This window comes from Equus asinus, chromosome 21 (genome assembly GCF_041296235.1).
Source record: "Equus asinus isolate D_3611 breed Donkey chromosome 21, EquAss-T2T_v2, whole genome shotgun sequence".
Classification (NCBI taxonomy): Eukaryota; Metazoa; Chordata; class Mammalia; order Perissodactyla; family Equidae; genus Equus; species Equus asinus.
The window spans coordinates 59,504,010-59,529,537 of record NC_091810.1 but is presented as its reverse complement, the minus strand read 5'-3'; the positions used below and the strand labels follow the sequence as shown (position 1 = coordinate 59,529,537).

Here is a 25,528-nt window from a genome sequence, read left to right as displayed (position 1 = left end):
GTGCGGGCATGGCACTGCTTGGCAAGCCATGTTGTGGCAGGCGTCCCACATATAAAGTAGAGGAAGATGGGCATGGATATTAGCTCAGGGCCAGTCTTCCTCTGCAAAAAAGAGGAGGATTGGCAGCAGATGTTATCTCAGGGCTAATCTTCCTCAAAAAAAAAACAAAAAAAATGAGGAGGAGAAACAAGGGGTCTAGAGGCTATAAAGTAAATTACTGTTTCAAACATATCCAAACTATTTTTGTAGTAGCTAAGGTATATTTCTGAACTATAACCCTGGTTGTAGTTACATAAAGAAAAATTTAATCAGTAATTTATATGTAAATACTAAGATAGGTGAGAGTTCTGAATACTTTTAATTTTGTTCATGAAGAGAAAAATTTCCTTCAACTAAATAATATAACCCATAAAATCATGATTACCACTTAGTTAAACACTCAGAATAATATAAATTATAAAGTGTTTTGTTTCTTTGGGATTAAAATCTGAATAGAAGTTAGACACAGTTTCGTTACTACTGTGATTTAGACAGGCCAAAATTGAGTATAATATCTTTATTTTGCTATATTAAGATATTCAGAAAGTATTCTTAAGTGTTTTATTTCTTCCCCATGTGGTTATGATTATATGCATGAATAGAATCCATGAGCATCTCTCCTAGTATTTTCTGGAGGGCAAAACACAGCTCTGTACAGTCATGCGCTGCATAACATTTCAGTCAATGATGGACCATATATACAATGGTGGTCCCATAAAATTACCATATAGCCTAAGTGTATAGTTGGCTGTACTCTCTAGGTTTGTGTAAGTACTCTATGATGTTTGCACAATGACAAAATTGCCTAATGAGGCATTTCTCAGAACATATCCTCGTTGTTAAGTGACACATGACTGTTTAGGCAAATATTATGTCTAACGTAAATATCTAGTATATTAAATATTTTTTAATGAATCAGATAAAGAAAAAGGTAAGTGAAAACAGTTCCAACAGATACCCTGTTCTTTGCCTGATCTTGAATCTTACAACGTGAACAGATATTAAACAGGAATATCGTACTATGAGGAAGAGGTAATTATACTATGCAAATTATGAGCTCATCTAAGTAGATAGAGTTCTCTGATTCCCTTTTAAGGCCAGTTAAATGTGGAATAAATGAAGACATTGTCTTTGATGTTTCCTTCTTTCTCTGTCCTTCTGTTTGTGCACAGCATGTACTTTTTCCCAGCTCTCTCAGATGCAATTCATTATAAGCAATTGCTGTTCTCAAAGCTAACTTCAGGGAGGGAGGGGGAGGGTTCATTTTTGGCAGCTTGAAATCACTTCTGAACATAATGGGTAGCATAGGACTGAGAGAGAAAATAGTGAAACAATTCAAGGTATTTGATATGTCCCACTCATCAGAATTTCTCTCTAAGGAGGTAATCAGAAAAACCTTGTAAGATTTATGCATACAAATATTAATCCCAGGGTTTGCCAAAATTTGGAAACAGAATAAATGGCCAACAATAGGAGAATTATTGAATTAGTTGCTAGATTTAATAATATTATAAAGCTGTTTATTATTGTGATAAAAGTTCAATTTCATTACACTTCAGTATCTTATTCTTGTCACTTGAAGAGAGGCTGTTTGAAGCAGTTAACTGCAGGGAGCATTATTGACTGTATTCGATGGCAGATAAACTAATTTTAAGAAAATATTTTCTAAATCATTACTGATTTAAACCTAAATTGGAGATACAGGTACTTAGATTCCTGAACAATTACTTTTCTTCCATTAGCTTACATTTTGTAACAAATAGTTTGGATGATTGAAGTTCATATATAAACTGTCAGATGATAGTAAATCTCGAACATAGTTTTTTATCTATAAGTGGCTAACATGCAGAATTTTCTCCCCAGTAAGATACTGAATTTTAAGATTGGACTTCAGAGTCAGTATTTGGCATCACTTTTCTTTTTCTCTTTTTGAAAGGATTTAGTCAAGTTGCTAGAATGTTAAAGGAAAAAAAAGCAACAAAACTGACCAGAATGGTGAAGAGACTTGAAATCATGTCCTCTGAGTAGTGGTTGGAAAAGCTGGAGGTGTGTTAAAGGAGAACACCAAGGAACATTGTTATTTATTCAATAAATATTTATTATGCCAGACCTACTAAATACCTGGATTATTTTATTTATTTATACGTACATACCTAGATACAGAATATATAAGGGTAGATGAGACAAACTCCTTGACCAAATGAAGCTTATTTTCTAGTGGGTAAGACATACATACATACATAACACACTGTCAGGTACTAAATAGTTCTTTTGGGAAGAATAAAGCAATCATAAAGGGATGAAGATTGAGTGAGGCCTTAGAGAGGATGGTCAGAGACTGGATACTCTTTGAAGAATGGATTATAGGGGGATAAGGATGGAAGTGGGAGCCAGTTGGAAGACTCTTGTGGCAGTAGTAGTGGTAGAGATAGAGCTGGTGAGAAATGGTCAGATTTGCTACTTACTTTAAAGGTAGTGCTACTACGATTTGCTGATTGGACATGGGGGAAAAGAGAGGAGTCAAAGTTGACTGCAGGGTTTGCTTGAGTGACAGTGAACAGTGGTGTCATTTGCTGAGATGGGGAATAGTGGGAGAAAATTAGATTTTGGAGGAGGAATATCAAGGTTTGATTTTGCCTGGCTTCAGAATTTGGAAAGTGGTGTCATATAGAAGAAGGTATTAGATTTGTTCTTGGTGACTTCAAGGGTCTAATCAGAAGAACTTTTTGAAAGTGAGAAATGACCCCAGATACCAGAGTTCAGTTCTGGAGCCAGTGAGATCTCTGTCATGGAAGCATTGGACAGTTGGCCAGCCAGCCTCTGGGCTGTAGTGTGGATGTAAAGTTCCTTTATAACTATAGTCTTCATTGTTTATGGAGTGCTTCGTGATAGAATAGTGTAAGATAGCGGGAGGGAGATGCTGCCATTGTATCCAAGGACTAGATGAGGAGATGAAAACGTTCAAAACCTGAAAACTGTAGTATAAATTGGAGAGTTTTTATGGGCTGTTAGAGATGCCATATAACAGAGTCTAGTATGGTAGGATGTAGAAAATTATGTAGAAGAAATGAATTTTAAAGAAAGTGAAGGACTGCATTGCTATTAAGGAGATGTGCAGCTGTTCCAGACTTAAAGAACTGGCCTGTACAAAGTCATGGAGGACAGTGCTTTCCAGACTTGTGGATTTCATGGGCTGAAATATTATCTCCAGTTCCTTCCAGAAATAGGGGAAAGGATAATTGTCATAGGGCTACCAGCTTTTATTTTTTCAAGTAAGGACATCGAGAATAAGGAACCGGATGCTTTTATTGTCATTATTTCACAAAAGAAAGGTTTTTTTAATAGTAAAAAAAAAAAGGAAAAACATATTCTCAGAATAAAGTGCAGTTGTCTAAATGAGATAAATTTAGATCTATGAAAAACTCTCTACCTTGGCCTCTGTTTCTTATTTCACCAGGGTTTGGTGAAAGCTTCGTTCTGGACAAGTGCTGATTCAAAGACCTGAATTTGGAGACTGCTGTGAGGGGAAGTCAAGCCAGGAGTCTTAGTGAGAGAACAGTAAATACTGTGTTTAGAGATCTTGGGGCAGTGTCGGTGTGGGGGAGAATAGAGGACAGTTACTGCCAGAGAGTTAGCGCCTCAGTGTTTTGAGAATTAGTAAAATTTGAAACAATGCAAGAAGAAGGCGTTGCTTATAAGTGCTTCCAAATATTGTTTGAGGAAAATTTTCTAGCAATTATGTGAGGGATGGATTAAATCGGAGGAAGACTTGAGATAAGAATTCTCTCTAGAAGGCTGCTGAAGGAAATTAACCATCAACAATTATAGAGATCCAGACTGTGGTTATGGATATGGAAAAAGATAGCACCTAAACATTGTAGAGAAAGTAATAAAATGATTATATACAGGGATCAATAAAGGTAAGTGTAATGTGGCTTTGAATGTTTTGAGTTTAGGGACTTAGAAAAACAAGGATCCTAGGAAATTAGAGGAGGTTTGATGGGATATCTGAAGTGTTCCAGATGTTATCCTCTAGCATTCTAATGGAGTAAGCATAACGGAGAAGCACTGAGGACACAGGACTGAGCCCGGAGGGATAGATGCCTATAGAATCGATGAACAGGGACATAGAGGAAACTGTAAGAGACAGGAATATAGACAGGAGCCCTGAACCATGGAAAGCAGTTACCTCCATTGAGGAGGTAACTTATTGGTAACTGGTATAGCAGAGAGGTAAAGATCATTGGACTTAGTTAGGAAGGCTCATTAATGACCTAAAGAAAGCAGCATTTTAAGTAATTTCAGGAACTTGAAATTCTACTGTTTGATGATCAGTTAATTGAACCTTTTCATTTTATAGATGAGGAAGCTTCTGATGTTCGCTGTTAAATACTTTCATGTATTGGGAGGAGGAAGACTCTTTTGGCATTCTGTGTGGTATATAACAGTTTAGTTTTAGATCAAGGAAGTATAAGATAGCACAAGGATTAAGATATCTTAAAGTAGGATAAAATTTTACTTCTAAAGTAATTTTTTTTTTTTAATTCTCTCTACCTTATCATCAATTCAGAAGTAATTACAGCTTCAAAAATACAGTCTTTCTTAATGGATCTTCATATTCTTTAAGGAACAAAATTATTTGCTGGTGTAAATGCTAATGTTTTAAATGCTAATTATTCTCTAATTATTGTTGCTGATACCTTATTTTAAGATAAATACAAATCTGGATCATGTTTTTAGACTTTGAAAACTTCAAGTTTGTATTTTTTATTTTATACTGAAAACTACCTGTAAAATCCTTTATGTTTTAGGAGCTCCAAATGGACCAGCAAGCGAAGAAACATCTACAAGAGGAGTTTGATGCATCTTTAGAGGAAAAAGATCAATATATTAGTGTTCTCCAGACTCAGGTAAGAGATAAAAAGAAAAAGTGTGGAATTTTGGGGTAAGCAAAAATAAAGGCGTTTTGATGGGATATCTAATACATTCCAGATGATTAAAAAAAAAAACCTATTTTTAAAACTCTTTGCTTTTCCTCAGTTGATTTTAAAGGATTTTAAAGTTGATTTTAAAGTTGATTTTGATTTATTTTATCGTTTGGCTGTGATACCACTGAAAATAGCAAGTATAAAAATCGATTGCTTTGAGACTAAAGCTTTTATTTTAATTTTCCTCCATTAGCAAAAAGGTTACTGTTTACTTTTTATCCTCTCTGTATGTTTTGTTTAGTTGAGGTCATAATAGTTTATAACACTGTGAAATTTCAGTTGTACAGTAGTGCTTGTCAGTAACTATATATATGTGCCCCTATAGCCCATATGCCCATTCCCCAATCCCCTTTTCCTCTGGTAACCACTAATCTGTTCTCTTTGTCTGTTTATCTTCCACATATGAGTGAAATCATACAGTGTTTGTCTTTCTCCATTTGGCTTATTTCACTTAACATAATACTCTCAAGGTCCATCCATGTTGTTGCAAATGGGACGATTTTGTCTTTTTTTATGACTGAATAGTATTCCATTGTGTGTGTGTGTATACCATATCGTCTTTATCTGTTCATCAGTTGTTGGGCACTTGGGTTGCTTCCACGTCTTGGCTATTGTGAATAATGCTGCAATGAACATAGGGGTGCATAAGTCTCTTTAAATTGTTGATTTCAAGTTCTTTGGATAAATACCCAGTAGTGGGATAAGTGGATCATATGGTATTTATATTTTTAATTTTTTGAGAAATCTCCATGCTGTTTTCCATAGTGGCTGCACCAGTTTGCATTCCCACCAGCAGTGTATGAGGATTCCCTTTTCTCCACATCATCTCCAACATTTGTTGTTTTTTGTCTTGGTGATTATAGCCATTCTGATAGGAGTAAGGTGATATCTCATTGCAGTTTTGATTTGCATTTCCCTAATGATTAGTGATGTTGAACATCTTTTCAAGTGCCTGTTGGCTGTCTGTATATTTTATTTGGAAAAATGTCTGTTCAGATCCTCTGCCCATTTTTTGATTGGATTGTTTGTTATTTTGTTGTTGAGTTGTATGAGTTCTTCATATATTTTGGAGATTAACCCCTTGTCAGATATATGATTTGCAAATATTTTCTCCCAGTTGATGGGTTGTCTTTTCATTTTGTTCCTGGTTTCCTTTGCCTTGCAGAAGCTCTTTAATCTGATGTAGTCCCAGTTGTTTATTTTTTCTTTTGTTTCCCTTGCCCGAGTAGATGGTATTCAGAAAGATCCTTCTAGGACTGATTTCAAAGAGTGTACTGCCTTTGTTTTCTTCTAGGAGTTTTATGGTTTCATGTCTTAACCTTCAAGTCTTGAATCCATTTCGAGTTAATTTTTGTGTATGGCAAAAGATAATGGTCTACTTTCATTCTTTTGCAGGTGGCTGTCCATTTTTCCCAGCACCGCTTATTGAAAAGACTTTCCTTTCTCCATTGTATGTTCTTGGCTCCTTTGTCAATGATTAGCTGTCCATAGATGTGTGCTTTTATTTCTGGACTTTCAATTCTGTTCCATTGATCTGTGTGCCTGTTTTTGTACCAGTTCCATGCTGTTTTGATTACTGTAGCTTTGTAGTATATTTTGAAGTCAGAGACTGTGATGCTTCCAGGTTTGTTCTTTTTTCTCAGGATTGATTTAGCTATTCAGGATCTTTTGTTGCCCCATATGAATTTTAGGATTCTTTTTTCTGTTCTGTGAAGAATGTCATTGGGATTCTGATTGGGATTACATTGAATCTGTAGATTGCTTTATACTTACCGTGTAGACATTTTAACTATGTTTATTCTTCCAGTCCATGTGCATGGAATATGTTTCTGTTTCTTTATGTCATCATCAATTTCTTTCAATAATTTCTTATAGTTTTATTATATAGGTCTTTCCTTGATTCAGTTTAGTCCTAGCTATTTTGTTCTTTTTTTTGCTGTTGTAAATGGGATTGTATTCTTGAGTTCTCTTTCTATTATTTCATTATTAGAGTATAGAAATGAAACTTACTTTTGTAAGTTGATTTTGTACACTGCGACTTTGTTGTAGTAATAGTTTTCCAATGGATTCCTTAGAGTTTTCTGTGTGTAAAATCATGTTGTCTGCAAACAGCGAGAGTTTCACTTCTTCCTTGCCAATTGGGATACCTGTTATTTCTTTTTCTTGCCTAATTGCTCTGGCCAAAACCTCCAGTACTATGCTGAATAAGAGTGGCGAGAGTGGGCACCCTTACCTTGTTCTTGTTCTCAGAGGGATGACTTTCAGTTTTTCCTCCTTGAGTGTGATGTTGGCTGTGGGTTTGTCATATATGGCTTTTATTGTGTTGAGGTTTTTTCCTTCTGTGCCCATTTTATGGAAAGTTTTTATCGCAAATGGATATTGGATCTTGTCAGATGCTTTCTCTGTATCTATTGAGATGATCATGTGCTTTTTATTCCTCATTTTATTAATGTGGTATATCACATTGATTGATATGCAGATGTTGAACTGTCCCTGCATCCCTAGTATAAATCCCACTTGATCATGGTGTGTGATCCTTTTAATGTTTTGGTGTATTCACTCTGCCAATATTTTGTTGAAGATTTTTGTATCTATGTTCATCAGTGATATTGGCCTGTAGTTTTCCTTCTTTGTGTACTTCTTGTCTGGCTTTGGATCAGGGTGATGTTGGCCTTGTAGAATGTGTCAGGAAGTATTCCATCTTCTTCAATCTTTTGGAATAGTTTGAGAAGGATAGGTATTAAATCTTTGTGCGTTTACTAGAATTCTCCAGAGAAGCCGTCTGGTCCTGGACTTTTATGTTTTGGGGGGTTTTTGATTACTGTTTCAATCTCTCATGATTGGTTTATTCAGATTCTCTATTTATTCTTGGTTCATTTTTGGGAGGTTGTATGAGTCTAAAAATTTATCCATTTCTTCTACATTGTCCAATTTTTTGGCATATAGTTTTTCATAGTATTGTCTTATAATCCTTTGTATTTCTGTGATATCCATTGTAATTTCTCCTCTTTCATTTCTAATTTTATTTATTTGAGCCTTTTCTCTTTCTTTCTTAGTGAATCTGGCTAAGGGTTTGTCAATTTTATTTCTCTTCTCAAGAACCAGCTCTTAGTTTCATTGATCCTTTCTACTGATTTTTGTTTGTTTGTTTGTTTCAATTTCATTTATTTCTACTCTAATTTGTGTTATTTCCCTCTTTCTGCTGACTTTGGGCTTTGTTCTTTTTTTTCTAGTTCTGTTAGGTGTAGTTTAAAATTGCTTATTTGAGACTTTTCTTGTTTGTTTAGGTGTGCCTGTATTGCTATGAATTTCCCTTGTAGGACCACTTTTGCTGCATCCCCTATGAGTTGGCATGATGTATTTTCATTTTCATTTGTCTCCAGATATTTTTTTAATTTTCCCTTTAATTTCTTCATTCATCCATTAGTTTGTTCAGTTTTATGTTGTTTAGTCTCCACATATTTGTCACTTGCCCAGCTTTTTTCTTGTTGTTGATTTCTAGTTTCATAGCATTATGGCCTGAAAAGATACTTGATATTTCAGTCTTCCTAAATTTGTTGAGGCTTGCCTTCTTTCCCAGCATCTGGTCTGTCTTTGGGAATGTTCCATGTGCTCTTGAGAAGAATGTATACTCTTCTGTTTTTGAAAGGAGTGTTCTATATGTATCTGTTAAGTCCATCTGGTCTAGTTTTTTGTTTAATTCCACTATTTATTTGTTGACTTTCTGTCTAGATGATCTATCCGTTGATGTAGGTGAGGTGTTGAGGTTCCCTACTATTATTGTGTTGCTGTTAATTTCTCCTATTAGGTCTGTTAATAGTTGTTTTGTGTATTTTGGTGCTCCTGTGTTAGGTGCATACATGTTTAAAAGTGTTATGTCCTCTTGGTGGAGTGTCCTTTATATCATTATATACTGCCCCTCTTTGTCTCTCGTTGCCTTTTTTATCTTGAGGTCTGCTTTGTCTGATATAAATATGGCAACACCTGCTTTCTTTTGTTTGCCATTAGCTTGGAATATTGTCTTCCATCCCTTCACTCTGAGCCTGTGTATGTCTTTAGAGCTGAGATGTGTTTCCTGGAGGCAGCATCTTGTTGTGTCTTGCTTTTTAATCCATCCTGCCACTCTGTATCTTTTGATTGGAGAATTCAATGCATTTACATTTAGCATGACTATTGATATATGAGGACTTAATACTGCTATTTTATCACTTGTTTTCTGGTTGTTCTGCATTTCCCTTGTTTCTTGTCCTGTATATTTCCAACTACCAATTCAGTTTGGTGTTTCTCTATGATGGTTTTCTCAGTATTTATCATTCATCACTGTTCTGATTTTTTTTTAAAGATTTTATTTTTTTTCCCTTTTTCTCCCCAAAGTCCCCCAGTACATAGTTGTATATTCTTTATTGTGGGTCCTTCTAGTTGTGGCATGTGGGATGCTGCCTCAGCATGGTTTGATGAGCAGTACCATGTCCGCGCCCAGGATTCGAACCAACGAAACACTGGGCGCCCTGCAGTGGAGCGCGTGAACTTAACCACTTGGCCACGGGGCCAACCCCCACTGTTCTGATCTTTTGTTTAGTGGTTACTGTGAAATTTGTGTAAAAGATCTTGTAGATGAGGTAGTCCATTTTCTGATAGCCTCTTTTTTCCTTAGTCTAACCACATTTCATCCCTTTTCTTCTTTCTTATCTAAGTTATTGTTTCCACAACTTATTCTGTTTTGTGTTTTGAGTTTGGGGTTAAAATGAAGTGATTATACTTATTTTTGATGTTTTCCTTCCCTTTATCTCTAATGTTATAATTAAGTGTTTGCTAACCAGTTCTGATAGAGAGCTGTACTTTTCTGATTTTGTCTCTGTGTTTATCTCCTTGCTCAAGGCTTTGTAAACTCTTTTTTTTTTTAGGTATAAGGGCCTTCTAGATCATTTCTTGTAGAAGGAGTCTTGTGGCAATGAACTCCCTCAGCTTTTGTCTATCTGGGAAAGTTTTTATTTCTCCATGATATCTGAAGTATCATTTTTACTAGATAGAGTATTCTTGACTGAAGTTTTCATCTTTCAGAATTTTGAATATATCATTCTACTCCTAGCTTGTAAGGTTTCTACTGAAAAGTCTGCTGAAAGCCCAATGGGGGTTCCTTTCTAAGTTATTTTCTTCTGTCTTCTGCCCTTAATTTTTCTTTGTCATTTACTTTTGCTAGTTTTAGTACTGTGCCTTGGAGAAACTCTTTTAACACTCATATAATTAGGTGTTCTATTAGCTTCATTTACATGTAATTTCAGCTCCTTCCCCAGATTTGGGAAGCTCTCAGCTATTATTTCTTTGAACAAGCTCTCTGCTGCTTTGTCCCTCCTTTCTCCCTCTGGAATATGTATAATCCTTATATTGCATTTCCTGATTGAGTCAGATAATTCTCAGAGAACTTCTTCATTTCTTTTTAGTGTTGATTCTCTCTTCTCCATCTGAAGCATTTCTATGTTTCTGTCCTCTAGATTACTGATTCTGTCCTCCAGAATATCATGTCTGTAATTTTTTAAAGAGACCAGATTTTTCTTTATAGCATCCATTGTGTTTTTTTATTGCCAACATTTCTAATTTTTTTATATATATAGTTTCAATCTCTTGTGAAGAATTCCCTCTGTTTGTTAATTTATTCCTGATTTCATTGAACTGTCTTTCTGAGTTTTCTGGTAGCTCATTGAGAGTCTTTACGATAACTATTCTCTATCATTTAGATTGTAAATTTCTGTGACTTCAGGATTGATTTCTGGGTGCTTGTCATTTTCCTTCTGGTCTGGACTGTTAATATAACTCTTCATGCTATTTGATGGAGTGGACTTGTGATGTCTCATAGTGGTAGAATCTAGTTGCAGATTCTACCTGCTGCCATAGGAGGGGGCAGGAGCTGTGTATTTTGAGCCTGCTGTAATCTCCAGCAGCTGTGCCTGAACTTTGGAAGCTGTGTCAACTGGAGCCTGCCTGCGTTTGCCTGCTGGCCACTGCTACTTTACATATGTAGGAGCACAGGTGCTCTGGCATGGGTCCCCTGCTCTAACCGACCAGCCAAGCTGGTGTGCCAGGTGTGGTGGGGAGGAGCACTTTCTTTATTGCGTGTGTGACCCCAGGGGCGCTCCCACTCTGCACTCGCTGTCTGCCCTCCTGGGCTGCTCAGCTTGGTGAAGACGCCTCTGCAACTGCTTAGCCTCCTTGGTGTGGAGCATTCCCACAGGCTGGGAGGCAACTCCGAGAGTGAAGGTGTTCCTGCAGAGGGCTGCTTTCTCTCCATGGCTGCTGTGTGAGGTCCTGTGCCCTAGATCGCTGCTGTTTGGGAGGGAGAGGAAATCCCCTTACCTCTTTCCACTGCCTCCCGAGGGGTCCAGCACCCCCAGCTTCAGATGTATGTCTGGCATGGATCTCTCAGACATCTGTTGTGTTGTGTGAATGTTCTCTGTTGGTTTATGAATGACCTTTTCGTCGTATCTTAGGGGAGATTGACTAAGGGAAGAGCTCACTCTGCCACGATACTGATGTCACTCATCTCTATCCTCTCTCTGTTTTAAAGAAAGTACTGCTGCCATAGATTCTTTTGAATCATTTTTTCTCATGAAGCACATTCTTTTTTCAGGTTTCTCTGCTGAAACAACGGTTACGAAATGGTCCGATGAATGTTGATTTACCGAAACTGCTCCCGCAGATGGAACCACAGGCTGAAGGTGACACTAAAGAAAACAGAGAGAGTGATGTAGAGCCAGTGGGTAAGCTTCATCTTGTCAAAAGGTTAATTTAAAAACTGGAGGAGGGGGTGCCAGCCCTGTGGCTTAGTGGTTAAGTTCACACCGCTCTGCTTTGGTGGCCCAGTGTTTTGCCATTTTGGCTCCTGGGTGCAGACGTGGCACCACTCATCAAGTCATGCTGAGGTGGCATCCCACATAGCATGACTGGAAGGACCTACAACTGGAATATACAACTATGTACTGGGGGGCTTTGGGGAGAAGAAGGAAAAAAGAAAAGATTGGCAACAGATGTTAGCTCAGGTGCCAATCTTTAAAAAACACAACAAAAACAACTAGAGGAGGATATTGGGAGATTCCAGGGCATAAGCTAGTAAACATGGGCTGAGATAGAAGTAAAGTGTCCTTGATCTTAACATTTCCAGAACAATGCAAGGGTCTTTGTTGTTTTTTGGGCTTTTTTGTTTGTTGTTGTTACTCAGTAGAAAGCATCTAAGTAATTGTTTTAAGACTTGGAAGTCAATGGGTAGCACCATGTTTTCGTTGTAATTCAAGTTCATTTATTATATTATACTGTTTTATTTATAGCAGTAGCTACATTTCATATGAACATGTCAGTTTCAAGATTAATGAATGTGCTATTTGTAATTATTTGGCTATAAGTTTTTAAGTAGTATTGCTTACACAGTTAATAGTTCTACATTCAAAGATGCCTGGGGCCGGCCCTGTGGCTGAGTGGTTAAGTTCTTACACTCTGCTTTGTTGGCCCAGGGTTTCGCCAGTTCGGATCCTGGGTGCGGATATGGCACTGCTTATCAGGCCATGCTGAGGTAGCATCCCACATAGGACAACCAGAAGGACCTACAACTAGAATATACAACTGCGTATTGGGGGGCATTAGGGAGAAGAAGAAGAGGGAAAAAAAAGATTGGCAATAGATTTTAGCTCAGGTGCCAATCTTTAAAAAAAAAAAAAATTATAAAAAAAAGAAAGATGCCGTATTTGCCCTATTACTTGCTTTCTAACTGGAAAAGAAGCAATGGTTAAATTTTGTCTTAAAATCTGTTTATAGCCCTCCCTACTCTTTGAGGCTTTGAGGTACATGTTCAGTAAAATTCCTCCTTTTCATTTGCTAGCTTTCTCTTAAAGAGAGTTTGATAAACTTTTGGTTCAGCTAGGGCCAGAGTAGGTGCTGAGCAGCTATCTAAGTGAGTAACCAACTTGTAAGGGGTCCCGAAATTCCCGTGGGATGTGCAACCTTCCCTCATAAGTGTAAGGATATGGAGAAAGCTGTACTTACCAGAACTCCTTTTGGGAAGAGATTGGAATGTGTTAGAAGGAATGCTTTATTAATCCTTTTGGGATAGGAGCTAAAACACAGGGGACACTTTGGACTAACAAAAGATGGTCATCATAACTGTCTTTTAAGGTAGATCGATTCAGTTAGTGTTAGTTAACTACTGAGTGTTGTGTGCCATCTGGGGTGGGGTTGAACCACAGAGGAGGTAAATGCACTACTCACCTTCTTCAAATAAAGGTCAAACAAATAGTGAAAGAGTAGAGGATTGAAAGGGCCCCCTCTCGTTGATCTGGCTCAGAGTATAGCAGAGTGTTGGGATAAGAGTACACTCTTGTGAACTAATAGAGTAACTGTTCCCAGGGAGCCCTTATATTTCTTACTGACTGCCCCTGCTTATGCTGCTTTATTGCTAATAGTGGGAGACGGAGCTTCTACTAAAACTCTGGAAATACTTCAGCAAAGAGTTAAGCGTCAAGAGAATCTACTGCAGCGTTGTAAGGAAACAATTCAGTCGCATAAGGAACAATGTACACTGTTAACCAGTGAAAAAGAGGCACTGCAAGAACAACTAGATGAACGACTTCAAGAACTAGAAAAGATGAAGGTAAAAGAGCAAATGGGTTTAGTTGAATGTAGCCCTGTAAAGTTAGATCTGTAGGCCCCAGCGTGGCCTGCACCTCCTCCGGAAAGCCTTCTCCCTTCCTCCATAGACAGCATGGAGAGGGCAACTGAGTGCCCTGGGCCTCGTAGTGTTTACCATACTTTTGAGACGCCCTGTGTACTTTCTCCTACTAAACTGTGAGAAGTATCCAAATTAGATAAAATGTTTAGAGTTCTCATATGAGGAGAAGCTTTATTAGAGATGGAAATGAATTTTTAAAATTTTTTTAGGAGCTTCATATGGCTGAGAAGACTAAACTTATCACTCAGTTGCGTGATGCAAAGAACTTAATTGAACAGCTTGAACAAGATAAGGTAAAACAACAACACTTATGATACTAAAATTTGTCAGGGGGCCCCAAAACTCACTTTTGGGAGCAGTTGAAAGCATTCAGACTTGTGCTTTCCAAAATGACTGCAACTGCTTCCACGAAAAATCTTTTTGTTTTAATTTTTAGATTTATATAACTATTAGCATTAGTTTTGTATCATGTGAAGCTGATTCTCTGTGATTTCTTGATTTCAGTCAGCATTTTGATTTCTAGGTTAGAATGATTTGCAAAGCAAATCTGTTTATAGTACATAACTACTTTTTAGGGAAAAGTTAAATTATTTATAGTTAAGACCCTACTAAATGTGAATGATAGAAGTATTGTCTTTCAAATATAATGAAACAAAATCTCTCAGATAAATTGCCTAGAAAGTAATGAAGTGGTAATAAAGCTATTAGCATAAACAGAAATTTCTGCAAATGAGGTTTAGAATGTATAGGGGTGAGTGGCATTTTAGAGTTGGATCAGGAGCTATAGCTGTGGCAGCAAAGACAATTGAAAAATTTGTGGGTACATAGTTTTGACTTAACTCTTTCAGCCCCAAGTTCTTGGGTCATTTTTTTAAAGCAGCTCCCAGGTAGTAACACACCACCCACCATTTTCTTTAATATGCTATTTTGTAGCTACAGGATTTTAAGTGGCCATGTAATTAAGAACATGTCAGAGCTGTTCTGCTATTGAAATGTATTGGCAATCTTTTCATTCTTTAATATCATTTTGCTAGATTCTACTCTGTAAGCTGTATGAAGGCCCACTTTTTAAAAAAACCAACTTTTTATTATGAAAAGCTTAAAATATTTACAAAATTAGATAAATAATATGAATTCCTGTGAACCCATCAACAAGCTTCAACAGTTAACATCTCGTGGTTAATCTTGTTCCATCTGTATGTTCCCAGTCTCCATTATCTTCCACCCAGGATTGTTTTATAGTGAATCTAAGAAATCTTATCATTTCTTCCATATGTATGTTGATGTATCCTTAAAATAAAGGACTCTTTATTTTTATAACAATATAACCACATTATCATGATCACATCTAAATTTAATAATAATTCCTTAATCAGATCAACAATCTAGTAAGTTTCAGATTTTCCCTTTTGTCTCATACATTTTTTCCCCCATTTTTGTGAATCAGCGTCCAAATAAGGTTCTTTCATTGCAATCGGTTGATATGACTCTTAAGAATTCTTTTAATCTATAGGTTCCACCACCCTCTTTCTCTCTCTCTCTCTTTTTTCCTGTTGTGATTTGGTTTTTGAAGAAACTGAAGGCCCACCATTTTGCTTTGAAATTTTGTATAATAATGCCCCACTTACCTGGTTTTGTAATATTAATCATCTGAAAGAGTCGTATCCTGAAACGGGTTGACAAACCCTAGCAGTAAGGTAATAATCTTCTTAGGGCCGTAAAATACCTGTCACAAAGTCTTATTTTTCAAGAGACAAGTTGAATCTCCCCATTTTTTGTTAGTTGTGAATGACTGATTTAATATATAATCTTTGATTATCTTTTTCCCCCTAGTGACCTTTATTTCTTGTGTAGATTATCCAGAAAGTGGGAAGACAGTAGCAATTAGCAAATTGGAGGAATGGGGGTGCTTCACTGACAATAGTAAGGAGTAGTGGTGGGACCGGAGACTGTCACAAGAGGAAACAGAAAACCAGCCAGATCTGTGCTTCAGTCTTGGTCCTTCCAGTGTTGCAGTGGTAATCTTACATTCTCAGCAGCCTCTCGAGGCTCTCCCCATGTTGTTGTACAGATCAATAATTATAGTTCATGATGGTCCTGAGCCAACTACAAAAGCTAAACTGTTTACTAAGACAGGGAAAATTCTAGCAAACATGTATAGAAAGATTATAAAATATTTTGACTAAAATATTTTTAATACTTAAAAAATTAAACTTACTATTAAAATAATTTTTTACATCAAAAATACCCTGATATCATGCCAGGTAGCTGAGATTATTGTGGTATATAGTGCAGAATACAGACCTCAGTTTGGGAAATAATGAAATAATTCTTATGCTGTATTTAGTAAGAAATACTGTCTTCTGCCTTTTAAAGTAGGTTTGATATGTGCTACTGATGATGCAGTTTTGTTATACAAACACTTTATAGTCTGCACTTCTGTTTAGGGAATGGTAATAGCAGAGACAAAACGGCAGATGCATGAGACCCTGGAAATTAAAGAAGAGGAAATTGCCCAACTTCGTAGTCACATCAAACAGATGACTACCCAGGGAGAGGAATTACGGGAACAGAAAGAAAAATCTGAAAGAGCTGGTAAGAACTCAGGGGTTACTTGTTTTATGTTAGAGCTCAAAAGTCATGTAAAGTGCTTGACCAACCAACATTTAGAAAAATTTGTTAAATATTGATAAAATGCTTGACTGTGGAGACTCTTTATAAGACATAGAACTGTTCCTTAGAAGAGGCATGGGTTGGTAAACTGTGGTCTAGGGGCCAGATTCAGCCCATGCATGGCCTATTTATGTAGGGCTTTCAGGCTAAGAATGTCTTTTTATGTTTTTAAGTAGTTGGAAGAAAAATAAAAATATGTGATGGAGACCATATATGGTCTGCAAAGCTTAAAATATTTACTGTCTGGCCCTTTATAGAAAATGTTTGCTGACCACTGCCTTAGAGCATCAAAATTCACGCTTACAATTTTGGAACTCCCCAAGTAGGCACATCATGGTCCATATTACATAACTGCTACCTTATGGATGCTCTAGGGTAAACAAAAAGTATAGGTTATAGTCTGCTTTTTAAGAGAATAATGAATAATTTAGTGTTATACCTAATAGCATTATATTTTGACACAATAAATACTAATCTATAAAGTATAGAGGCCAGCAAGCTACAATATGGAGTAATGCTGGGAAAGAAAGGGGAGATGTTAGAAAGTGGAGACAGCAGAATGAACTGATGCCTTCAGGTTGGTGAGGAAGTGAGTTTTGAGTTGGGCCTTGAATAATGAATAGAGTGGGCCTAAGCAGAGAGATGGGGACTGCACGTATTTCAGATGCTGCAAGACTGTAAACAGGCACAGTGACCATAGTGGAAGTGTGAATCAACTGACAACCATTCTTGCTAAAATGGGAAATGAGGTTGCATTGTGAAGGAGCTATTAAAATCGTAAAAGGTGAGCAGCTGAATTTACACTTTGGTCTACAAGGCAAAAGGAAAGCGTAATGTGATGGAAGCTAGTGTTTTATGTAGAAAAGAAATAAAGTGGAAAGTCAAACTTAGAAGCAAAAATAGAAATCCAGATATGAGGGACTGAAAGTTTTGGTCACTTTGACTAGGATTGTGGATTTGGGAAGGAGAGGAAGAGTATAATCTGCAGAATTTGGTATCTGATAACTTGGAGGGGCCAGAGAAAAGGAGAAATCTAGGATGACTCCAAGGTTTTAAATTTAGGAGACTGAGTAGTGTGAAATCAGAATAGGAAATCTAAATGGAGAAGTTTAGGAATGGAGTGAAATGATGAGTTTGCTTAGGTACTTTGAATTTGAGTCAATCATGAGATTTCCAAATGGAATTGACTTGTAGGAATTTGGAAATAAGAAACTGGAGCATGTTTCAGGAGTCATTAGGTTAAGGTGGATCCTACGGTTAAATTTGTAGGAGAGGCTGATTTCTCCGAAAGATGAAGTTTTGCGGTAGTAGTAGTGGCAGCAGCAGCTGCAGCTGTTACTGCTAACACTTACTCAACCTCCATGTGCTGCTGCTGCTACTACTACTACTGATAGCCAACACTTAGTTATTTTATGTAAGGCTCGGTTAGAAACGCTTTACTTGTTTTTACTTGTGTGTACACTTGTATTTATTCTTCACAGTTTCTATGAGATAGGTACTATTATTATCCTCATTTTACAAATAAGAAAACCCAAGAAAATAGAAGTTAAGTAACTTGCCTATGTTCATGCACAGAGAGTAAGTGTATAGTCAGGATTGGAATCCAGGCATTTTGAGTCCCGAGTCTGTGCTCTTAACCATAGAGAGCTTGAGTTTGGCAGAGAGAAATAAATGAGAAAAAAAAGTTACCCAAAAATAGGAATTGTGGATAGTTATGCTTTTGGGGGGAATATAAGAGTGTTTCCAGAAGTAGGGAAGGTAGGATGAAGACTTTAAAAAAGGTCTTTGAGTTTGGTGAGAACTTGATTCCTAGGACGCAGTTTCGGAAGTGATTTTAGAAATCAGATTGTAAGGTTTAAGGAGAGGAATGGTCTGGATGAGAGAGGTAGCTGACACCAAATGTGCTCATAAATATCTCCCCACCTCCTTGCAGTCGTTTTATTGATAAGTGGCTGGGGATTTAGTTAATGAATTTGTTCCCAGTAAACCTAAGAAAATTTCCTGTCAGGGGCTGGCCTGCTGGCACAGCAGTTAAGTGCGCACGTTCTGCTTCAGTGGCCCGGGGTTCGCTGGTTTGTTTCCCGGGTGCAGACATGGCACCGCTTGGCAAGCCATGCTGTGGTAGGCATCCCACATATAAAGTAGAGGAAGATGGGAATGGTTGTTAGCTCAGGGCCAGTCTTCCTGAGCAAAAAGAGGAGGATTGGCAGCAGTTAGCTCAGGGCTAATCTTCCTTAAAAAAAAAAAATTTCCTGTCAGAAAATATTAGTAGACAACATCTCTCAGAATATAACCTCCGAAGACTTACTTGAAGCTGTTTGAGAGTTGTGAGACATTGTTCAACAAGTTTGCTTTCAGCAAACAGAGCACCTAATCCATAGTCTCAGCTTCTCGTGTCAAGCCTTTCCATGTTTGGGACTGCTTTTGTTGACTACTATACCCAGTCAAGAGAAAATAATGCTGGCTGAAGGATTAAATTTTCTTCAGTATTGGGATGCATCTTGTAAGGAGGTAGAAACCCATGAATAAATATCAAGTCGAAAGGGGTAAATGATGAAATAGTAAATGAAATATGCAGTTAATTCACATATAGGATAAAATTTTCCCAGAGAACTCTTCTAGTCAGCTCTTTAATAGTACAGCCTTCCTTTTCTTGCTTCTCCAAAACACAGATATGTTTTGTCTTTCAATGTGATTTTCATAAGAGTATAGTTTTGTAAAAAATTGATAGCCTATGAGAAACTTGTCTGTTAATAGTACTGTCAAAATATTAAAAATAAATTAATAAATACTTAGATAATTAAGATTTAAAGGTATTTAATATAGATTTACTTTGGAAAGTCTTTGGACCACACAGTTATGAGGGCTTTTATAGATATTTAAAAATTATATTGTAGTCATAATTATTGAGGGCTATGATAGAAAGTTGTAACAGAGTGATTCTACTTTGAAGATACTGACTTTTAAATCTATAATGAAAACTACTTTTGCACAGCAGGTACATTTTATCTAATGGTCTTAGTTGAGTCTGAGGAGAACTGTTCAAATATAAAATGGTTGTTATTTCAAATATAAAACACATATGCTAATTGCCAGAATTCCAATTTAATACTAAAAGTAAGAAAAAGGTCTTTGAAAGGAAGTAGGGTTTCCACACACAGTTTGTGAACATCATCTGGCTCTTGGAGAGTTCAATTGCTCTATTAAATATTTGTCTTCCTTTCTTAGAGTTAAAATTCAAAGGCTAAACACAAAAGAGCTGGCCATGTGAAGGAAACATTATCATTCAAGCTTGCAGTTGTTAAGATTTTTAGAAGTAAATATGTCTATGTAGAACGATTATCAGAGAATATGAACTCTATTCATCTATAAAAAATTTAATTCTGATATATTTAGTAATTCTTGACATGTAGATATTAATAGACAAATAACTAATTTCTTTGGCTCACTTATTCTGGAGGTCAGAAGTAGCTAAAGTACATTCTCCACTACTTTTCTTGGAAAACAATCTATTGTACTGCTGTTCTTAGTTTTTCTAGATGAACTGTGGTGTCTCCCATATGTTGGAGGACAAAGGAGATCTGAATGTCTCCTCTGATTTTAAATAGAACACAATTCTATCATAAAATACTGAGATGTTGAATACGGTGACATGCCAACTTTAGAATGCTATATCATCCTGTAGTACTTATTCTACTCTCTAGGGGAATTGTTAGGCCTGCTTTTTGAAGTATGATACTAGGGCACTCTTGTTTTGCTAAAATTATCTATTTTAGTGGATAAAGAAAACCCAAAATAAATATATTTGTTACAAGCATTTTACTGCAACCGTTGATAGTATTCCTTTCTAGGTGTTACTTGAAAATAGATGGTCATATCATCAAGTAACCAGATTTTAAGCTTGGAGAAGTCTGGTGATTTAGCTTAAGTGCCTATTGCTGTATTTTAGTGATAGTATTATTACTAGTTGTCTAGAATATTCTCTCTTCAGTGCAGCATCAATGTAGAACGTTAATGCTACTGAAGTTCATGCTAGTCTTGGCTATTTTGTGTGTGTGTGTGTGTGTGTGTGTGTTTTAATTGGGGTAGGAGGTGGGGATAGCTGGCTAGTTATTAATGAGGTGTACTACCAGAAAAAATTGGAAAACAGAGAGAATGAAAGCACATCGCTGTTGTTTCAGTATACTTCCATTTAGTCTTTCCTCCAATCTTTGCTTTTATATTATTGTAATCATATTGTACATACAATTTTGTATGCTCATTTTTCTCCATTTAGCATTATATTAGGAGTACTTTTACATGTTGCTAGAGTACTAACATATTTTAATGGCTGTGTCACAATGCATGTACATCATTTACTTAACCATTTCCCTACCTGTCAACATCTAGATTATTTTATATTTTCAGTATTATGAATAATACTATAACAACTTTGTGGTACAGTTTATTCCATCTTTGAATTTTTTCTCAGGATAAATTCTTACCCATAGATTTTTAGTCTTTTTTGTTCATTACCTTTAAGTGATTTAAATATAGCCATTACAGAAAAAGAACCCACACCACAGTGTTACCTCCCTTTCCCATTAAATGTTCTTGCCTACAATTATGCAGAATGAATAAAATATTCTGCTTGGATTAGGAAAGTTTCCAGAGTGCACTATCTTTTGTAAACTGTGTTTCCCTTTCATGTACCCTGTCTTTGCCGAAGTTATGTGTTTTATATGACTGGCTGCATTTAAAAACTTCGATTAACTCATAACATTCTTTGCTTTTTTATTGCCATGTTGTGTTTGTGCAGGAAATAAGTTTTTTATTCATTTTTATAATATAGGCCTGATATACGAAAGACATTCAGCGGAACATACTTATTTGATGTTTGAAGGACCCTTTAAAATAGAGTTTATGTATTTAAATGATGTATAAGATTTATGCATATTTATATAACAAACAAAAGTCACGTGTATATTTAACTACTTTGTTAATTGCTGATGATTTATGTAACATACTTTTCTTGGAGTCTTAAGTCTCACAAAACATCTTATTTTTGTGCATCCACACATGCCAATAAGTGAATCATGGTGCCTTTCCCAAGCCTTGTATGAACAGGACTGGGGTAAGGGCTATTTTTTTTTCTTATCATGGGTATTTAGAATAAGCTTTACAAAGAAAATTCCATGTTTCTCAGGCAAAAAATGTTTGAAATAAAGTAAAATTTGTCTGTTATGTTAGATAAGTAATATGTACATATTTTGGCACTAAATGAATACCTGATGGAAAAATTTATTATTTTAAATGGAATTAGATTTTCATTTATGTAACAGTCATGTATTTCTAGGTGCTTGATACATTTTTACAGTAGTAGCATCCATATATTTAGATAGTCATTGTCACTCTGCACTTTTGTCCCTGGCAATGTCACTGTTACTGGAAAACATCAGCACATGGAAGAACACATTTCTTTGCTACAGAATCATATTTTCAACTTAATTAAATTTACTTAGCTTTAGTGTAATATTTTTCAAGATCAACCTGATGTTTTCAAGATATTTACTAGATAAATTTGTGTAGTTAATGTAAGGAATGCATGAAACTTTGGATAAATGTATAAAATTTTTAAAGGTCAAAGCATAGTCAGTATAGAGAATGAATCTTGTTATATGTTTTGGAAAGTGACTAAAAAAGTAGATTTCCATTGCAGATGTGATGCTAAATTTCTGAAGGCCTCAATTTATCTGTAAGTATTGCACTATCTAATTTGTGCCGCTAGGTGGTAGTATTATTTTATTTTCATTTGTGTAAACACTAGATGAATAGTTTTCAAGGTTTTTGATCTCAAGGACCTCTTTACACGCTTAAAACTTACTGAGGATTCCAAAGGGCTTTTGTTTATGTGCGTTATGTGTAGCGGTATTTATTGTATTAGAAATTAAAACTAAGAAATTAAAGAAATATTTAGTTCATTTTAAAGTAACAATTATAAACCTTTTGCATGTTAATATAAATACTTTTATGAAAATTAGCTATATTTCCCAAAACAAAATTTAGTGTGAAGAATGGCCTTGTTTTACGTTTTTACTTATCTCATTATTTGGCTTAGTAGAAGATAGCTGGATTTTCATGCTTGTTTCTGCATTCAGTCTGTTGTGATACCTTATTTTGGTTGAAACCTCATAAACCCTCCGAAAGGGTCTCGGGACCCCAGGATCTTTGGAACGTACTTTGAAAACTTTTGCTCTAATTATTCACAGGGGGCTTGATGATTGGGTGGGAATTCTAATAAACAAAATTCTTTTTATTGCTTTTTCTTTTAATTTGCATTTCATTCATTTTTTAGTACTACGTGTTTTTTTTTAGTTTAATACCACATGCATTTTAGCAGCTTTTTTGCTGGGATAAAGACATAGACACTGGCTTACTTTATTCATTCGTGATGTTATTAATTAGCTTCTTAGGGTCAACAGTTAATTTAGAGGTTGGCGGCCTTTCCACACTTCTGCATCTTTGTTTATTCCCTGCAGTGGAAGTAGAAGTGGGTCTTGATATCCTTATAGTAAAGTGTTCTCTGGTGCCCTGCAACAAAACAGTAGTGCTCCCTGGAATCTCAGAATTCTGGCACTTGTTGTTACCATTAGGATGTAACGGTACAACAATGTGACAAGAACGATTGTTGTTACGGTAAGGACGTTGAGGGTGAGGAGGCTAATGGGGTGAAGTGGCAAAAGCAAATGCTGCATTCTTCCTAGCTTTACCTAAGGATTAGTTCTTTTATTTCCCTCCCCCTCTTATTACCTCTACTGTCTTTTTGTGAAGTTTTCTTTACATCACTTGATGCCTAGCATATGCTTGGCAGATGGCAAACATCCAATAAGTATTTGATGAATGAACGTTTGGATTATTGAACTGTAGATTGACAGCCTTTTTCATGTAACTCTTATAGTGAGCATTTGTTCATTTTTGTAATTCCCATGGATGTGAGTGAACCTCGTCTAAAGTGGAAAGTGAGGAGCTGGCAATAAAAGGCCTGCCTCACATTTTACTTTTGACACAGGACCATTCTGAAGGTTCGTTAAATTTTTGCCTATAAATATTTTCAAAAAACTTTTTTAAAATAAAATTGCCTGAGATACATTGAATTTTGCTTTGGAAGAACACAGTGTGTTCTTGCAACATTTAGTGGCAGTTCGTGCTTAGCTTTCCCCTTGATGTGTGCTGACTGTGGTTTTCCCGCGCACTCTTGCATGTTGGCAGAAGACTTGTCAGCTATGGCTGATGCATGCTTTCTTTCTCCCCACTCACTTACCCTTTGTTGGCAATTGGAAGATAAATTATGTAGACATTCAGAACATACTTCTTTAGCACTCACATTAAAATCCTAGCATAGTTTCATTTGGGGAAGAGGGAGGAATTCACTTTTAGACCATTATAGGCTATGGACACCACTTTACTGTATCTGGTGGTCGCAAGGTTAGGTGAGGCATTTCTGGTTAGTCAGAAAACTCAGTATATCCTCCTTCAACATTGAAATGGGTCTCATTTTTGGAGGCAGACTACCTCTCAGGAAGTGGCTTCACTTGCGGTACAGTGTAGAATCCAGAATGGGTTTGAAATATGTTTTCTATATGTGGATATGTGCAGTGTGTTTTACTGCTTTTTTTGGGTATTTAACATTGCCGTAAAGCAGGATGGAGATGGAAAGCAGTGAGTTTTTGTGTCTCTCAGAGGTATAACACGGTAACATTTTGTTGAGAGTTAGAAGCCATCAGTAATTGATTGGTTCAGAAATTCTGGTTTAGTAGGATATCTTATTGTTCAGCTGAGCTTAATTAATGTCAGCATTCTTAGTTTTTAAAAATAATGTAAGGTAAGGATTGTTCCTTAAATCTAAGTTAAAGTTCTACCATCAAGCCTGTATATTCAGCTTGATTTATCATCTGAAGGAAAAGTTGGATGCCTCAGTTATTGTATTTCAATGAGGATGTTGAAATAAAATATTTCAAAGGTTTCTTTGTAGGTGTAAAATTATATGATTCTCTGACATGGTGGCAGAGGGTGGGAGAGAGGATTAAATTTAGATGAAAAGAACTGTGGAATCAGATCTATGCTACTTTAATCATTATATGATGGATAATCAAGTGACTTAGGAAAACTCTTTCAGTGGATTAAAACTAAAGTTAGTATATAATATAGGGGAATATCCTAAAATTTACCAAGTGTGGTTGGAAAACTTAATTATTCAAAATTATATCTAAATAGGAATTTTGTAACATGGGCTTTTTGTTGTTTGAATATTTTTATACTGTACTGGATTCTGGAATTTTAAAAATGTGTGAAAACAAGGGAAATTCACTTGAGATTGACTATATACAGGTTTTTTAAATTTTTTTAATTGATAAAAGTTTTACATTTAATACTATTTTGCTGGAAGAATATCAAAACTATCTTCAGGTTCTCCAGAGCCTGATTTAAGATATTACTATGAAGTGCTTAGAATTGCTAAGATACAGTTTTACATGCAGTAATGAAAAGATGCTGATGACAGCCAAGCATTAAAAAACATTGTCATTCCTTTTTCCATATTTTTCTTTCCCAGATTTAAACCTTCAGCACAAGTTAAGCAGTAAGCACTCTGTTACAGAAGCTATTTCCCATAATCGATCACTTTACTTGACTGATTTTTAAGAAATTAGGAAACAAATTTCTTGTTAGTAGCAAGAGATAGTTCTTTGTGCTTAACACTAAAAATTATAGTAAAAGAATATCTAAATAAAGCAAAGACAACATTTTTCTTTAAATAGTTTATTTTCCAGCATATTTATATCTAAGGATTATCATCTTGGTGTTTCAGGCAAATACCAGTAAAGTTAGAGTAGAAATATTTATACCTGATTTCAGTTAATTAATATTCCTTTGAAATTTAGACTCATTTGAGCGTTGATTTTATGTTTTGGGCATATAAAATGAGCAAGCTGGCTAAGTTTTTTTAATATCAAAGATATATGGTTGCCAGAGAAGTTATTTTTTTAAGTGTTGAAAAAATTAAGTTGTTTCCCAGTTGTTACCAGAATTCAGCCTTTCTCTTGTCTGTTTCTATACCTAATACAATTTTCTGTTAAGA

The 25,528-nt window shown here is 36.0% G+C and overlaps 1 protein-coding gene across 9 annotated transcripts in view; it reads left to right on the top strand.

Moving 5' to 3' along the window:
* The window catches only part of GOLGA4 (golgin A4), a 128,550-nt gene that overhangs the window by 43,979 nt on the left and 59,043 nt on the right, over positions 1-25,528 (top strand). For 6 of the 9 annotated variants that reach the window (XM_070493862.1, XM_014845778.3, XM_014845780.3 and 3 more), the window contains 5 exons: positions 4,851-4,949; positions 11,653-11,782; positions 13,475-13,662; positions 13,950-14,033; positions 16,188-16,335. In XM_070493862.1, coding sequence (XP_070349963.1) covers positions 4,851-4,949; positions 11,653-11,782; positions 13,475-13,662; positions 13,950-14,033; positions 16,188-16,335 — 649 coding nt within the window. The remainder of the gene's footprint in view (positions 1-4,850; positions 4,950-11,652; positions 11,783-13,474; positions 13,663-13,949; positions 14,034-16,187; positions 16,336-25,528) is intronic. The other 3 variants (XM_070493864.1, XM_070493863.1, XM_070493861.1) reach the window with 1 other exon arrangement.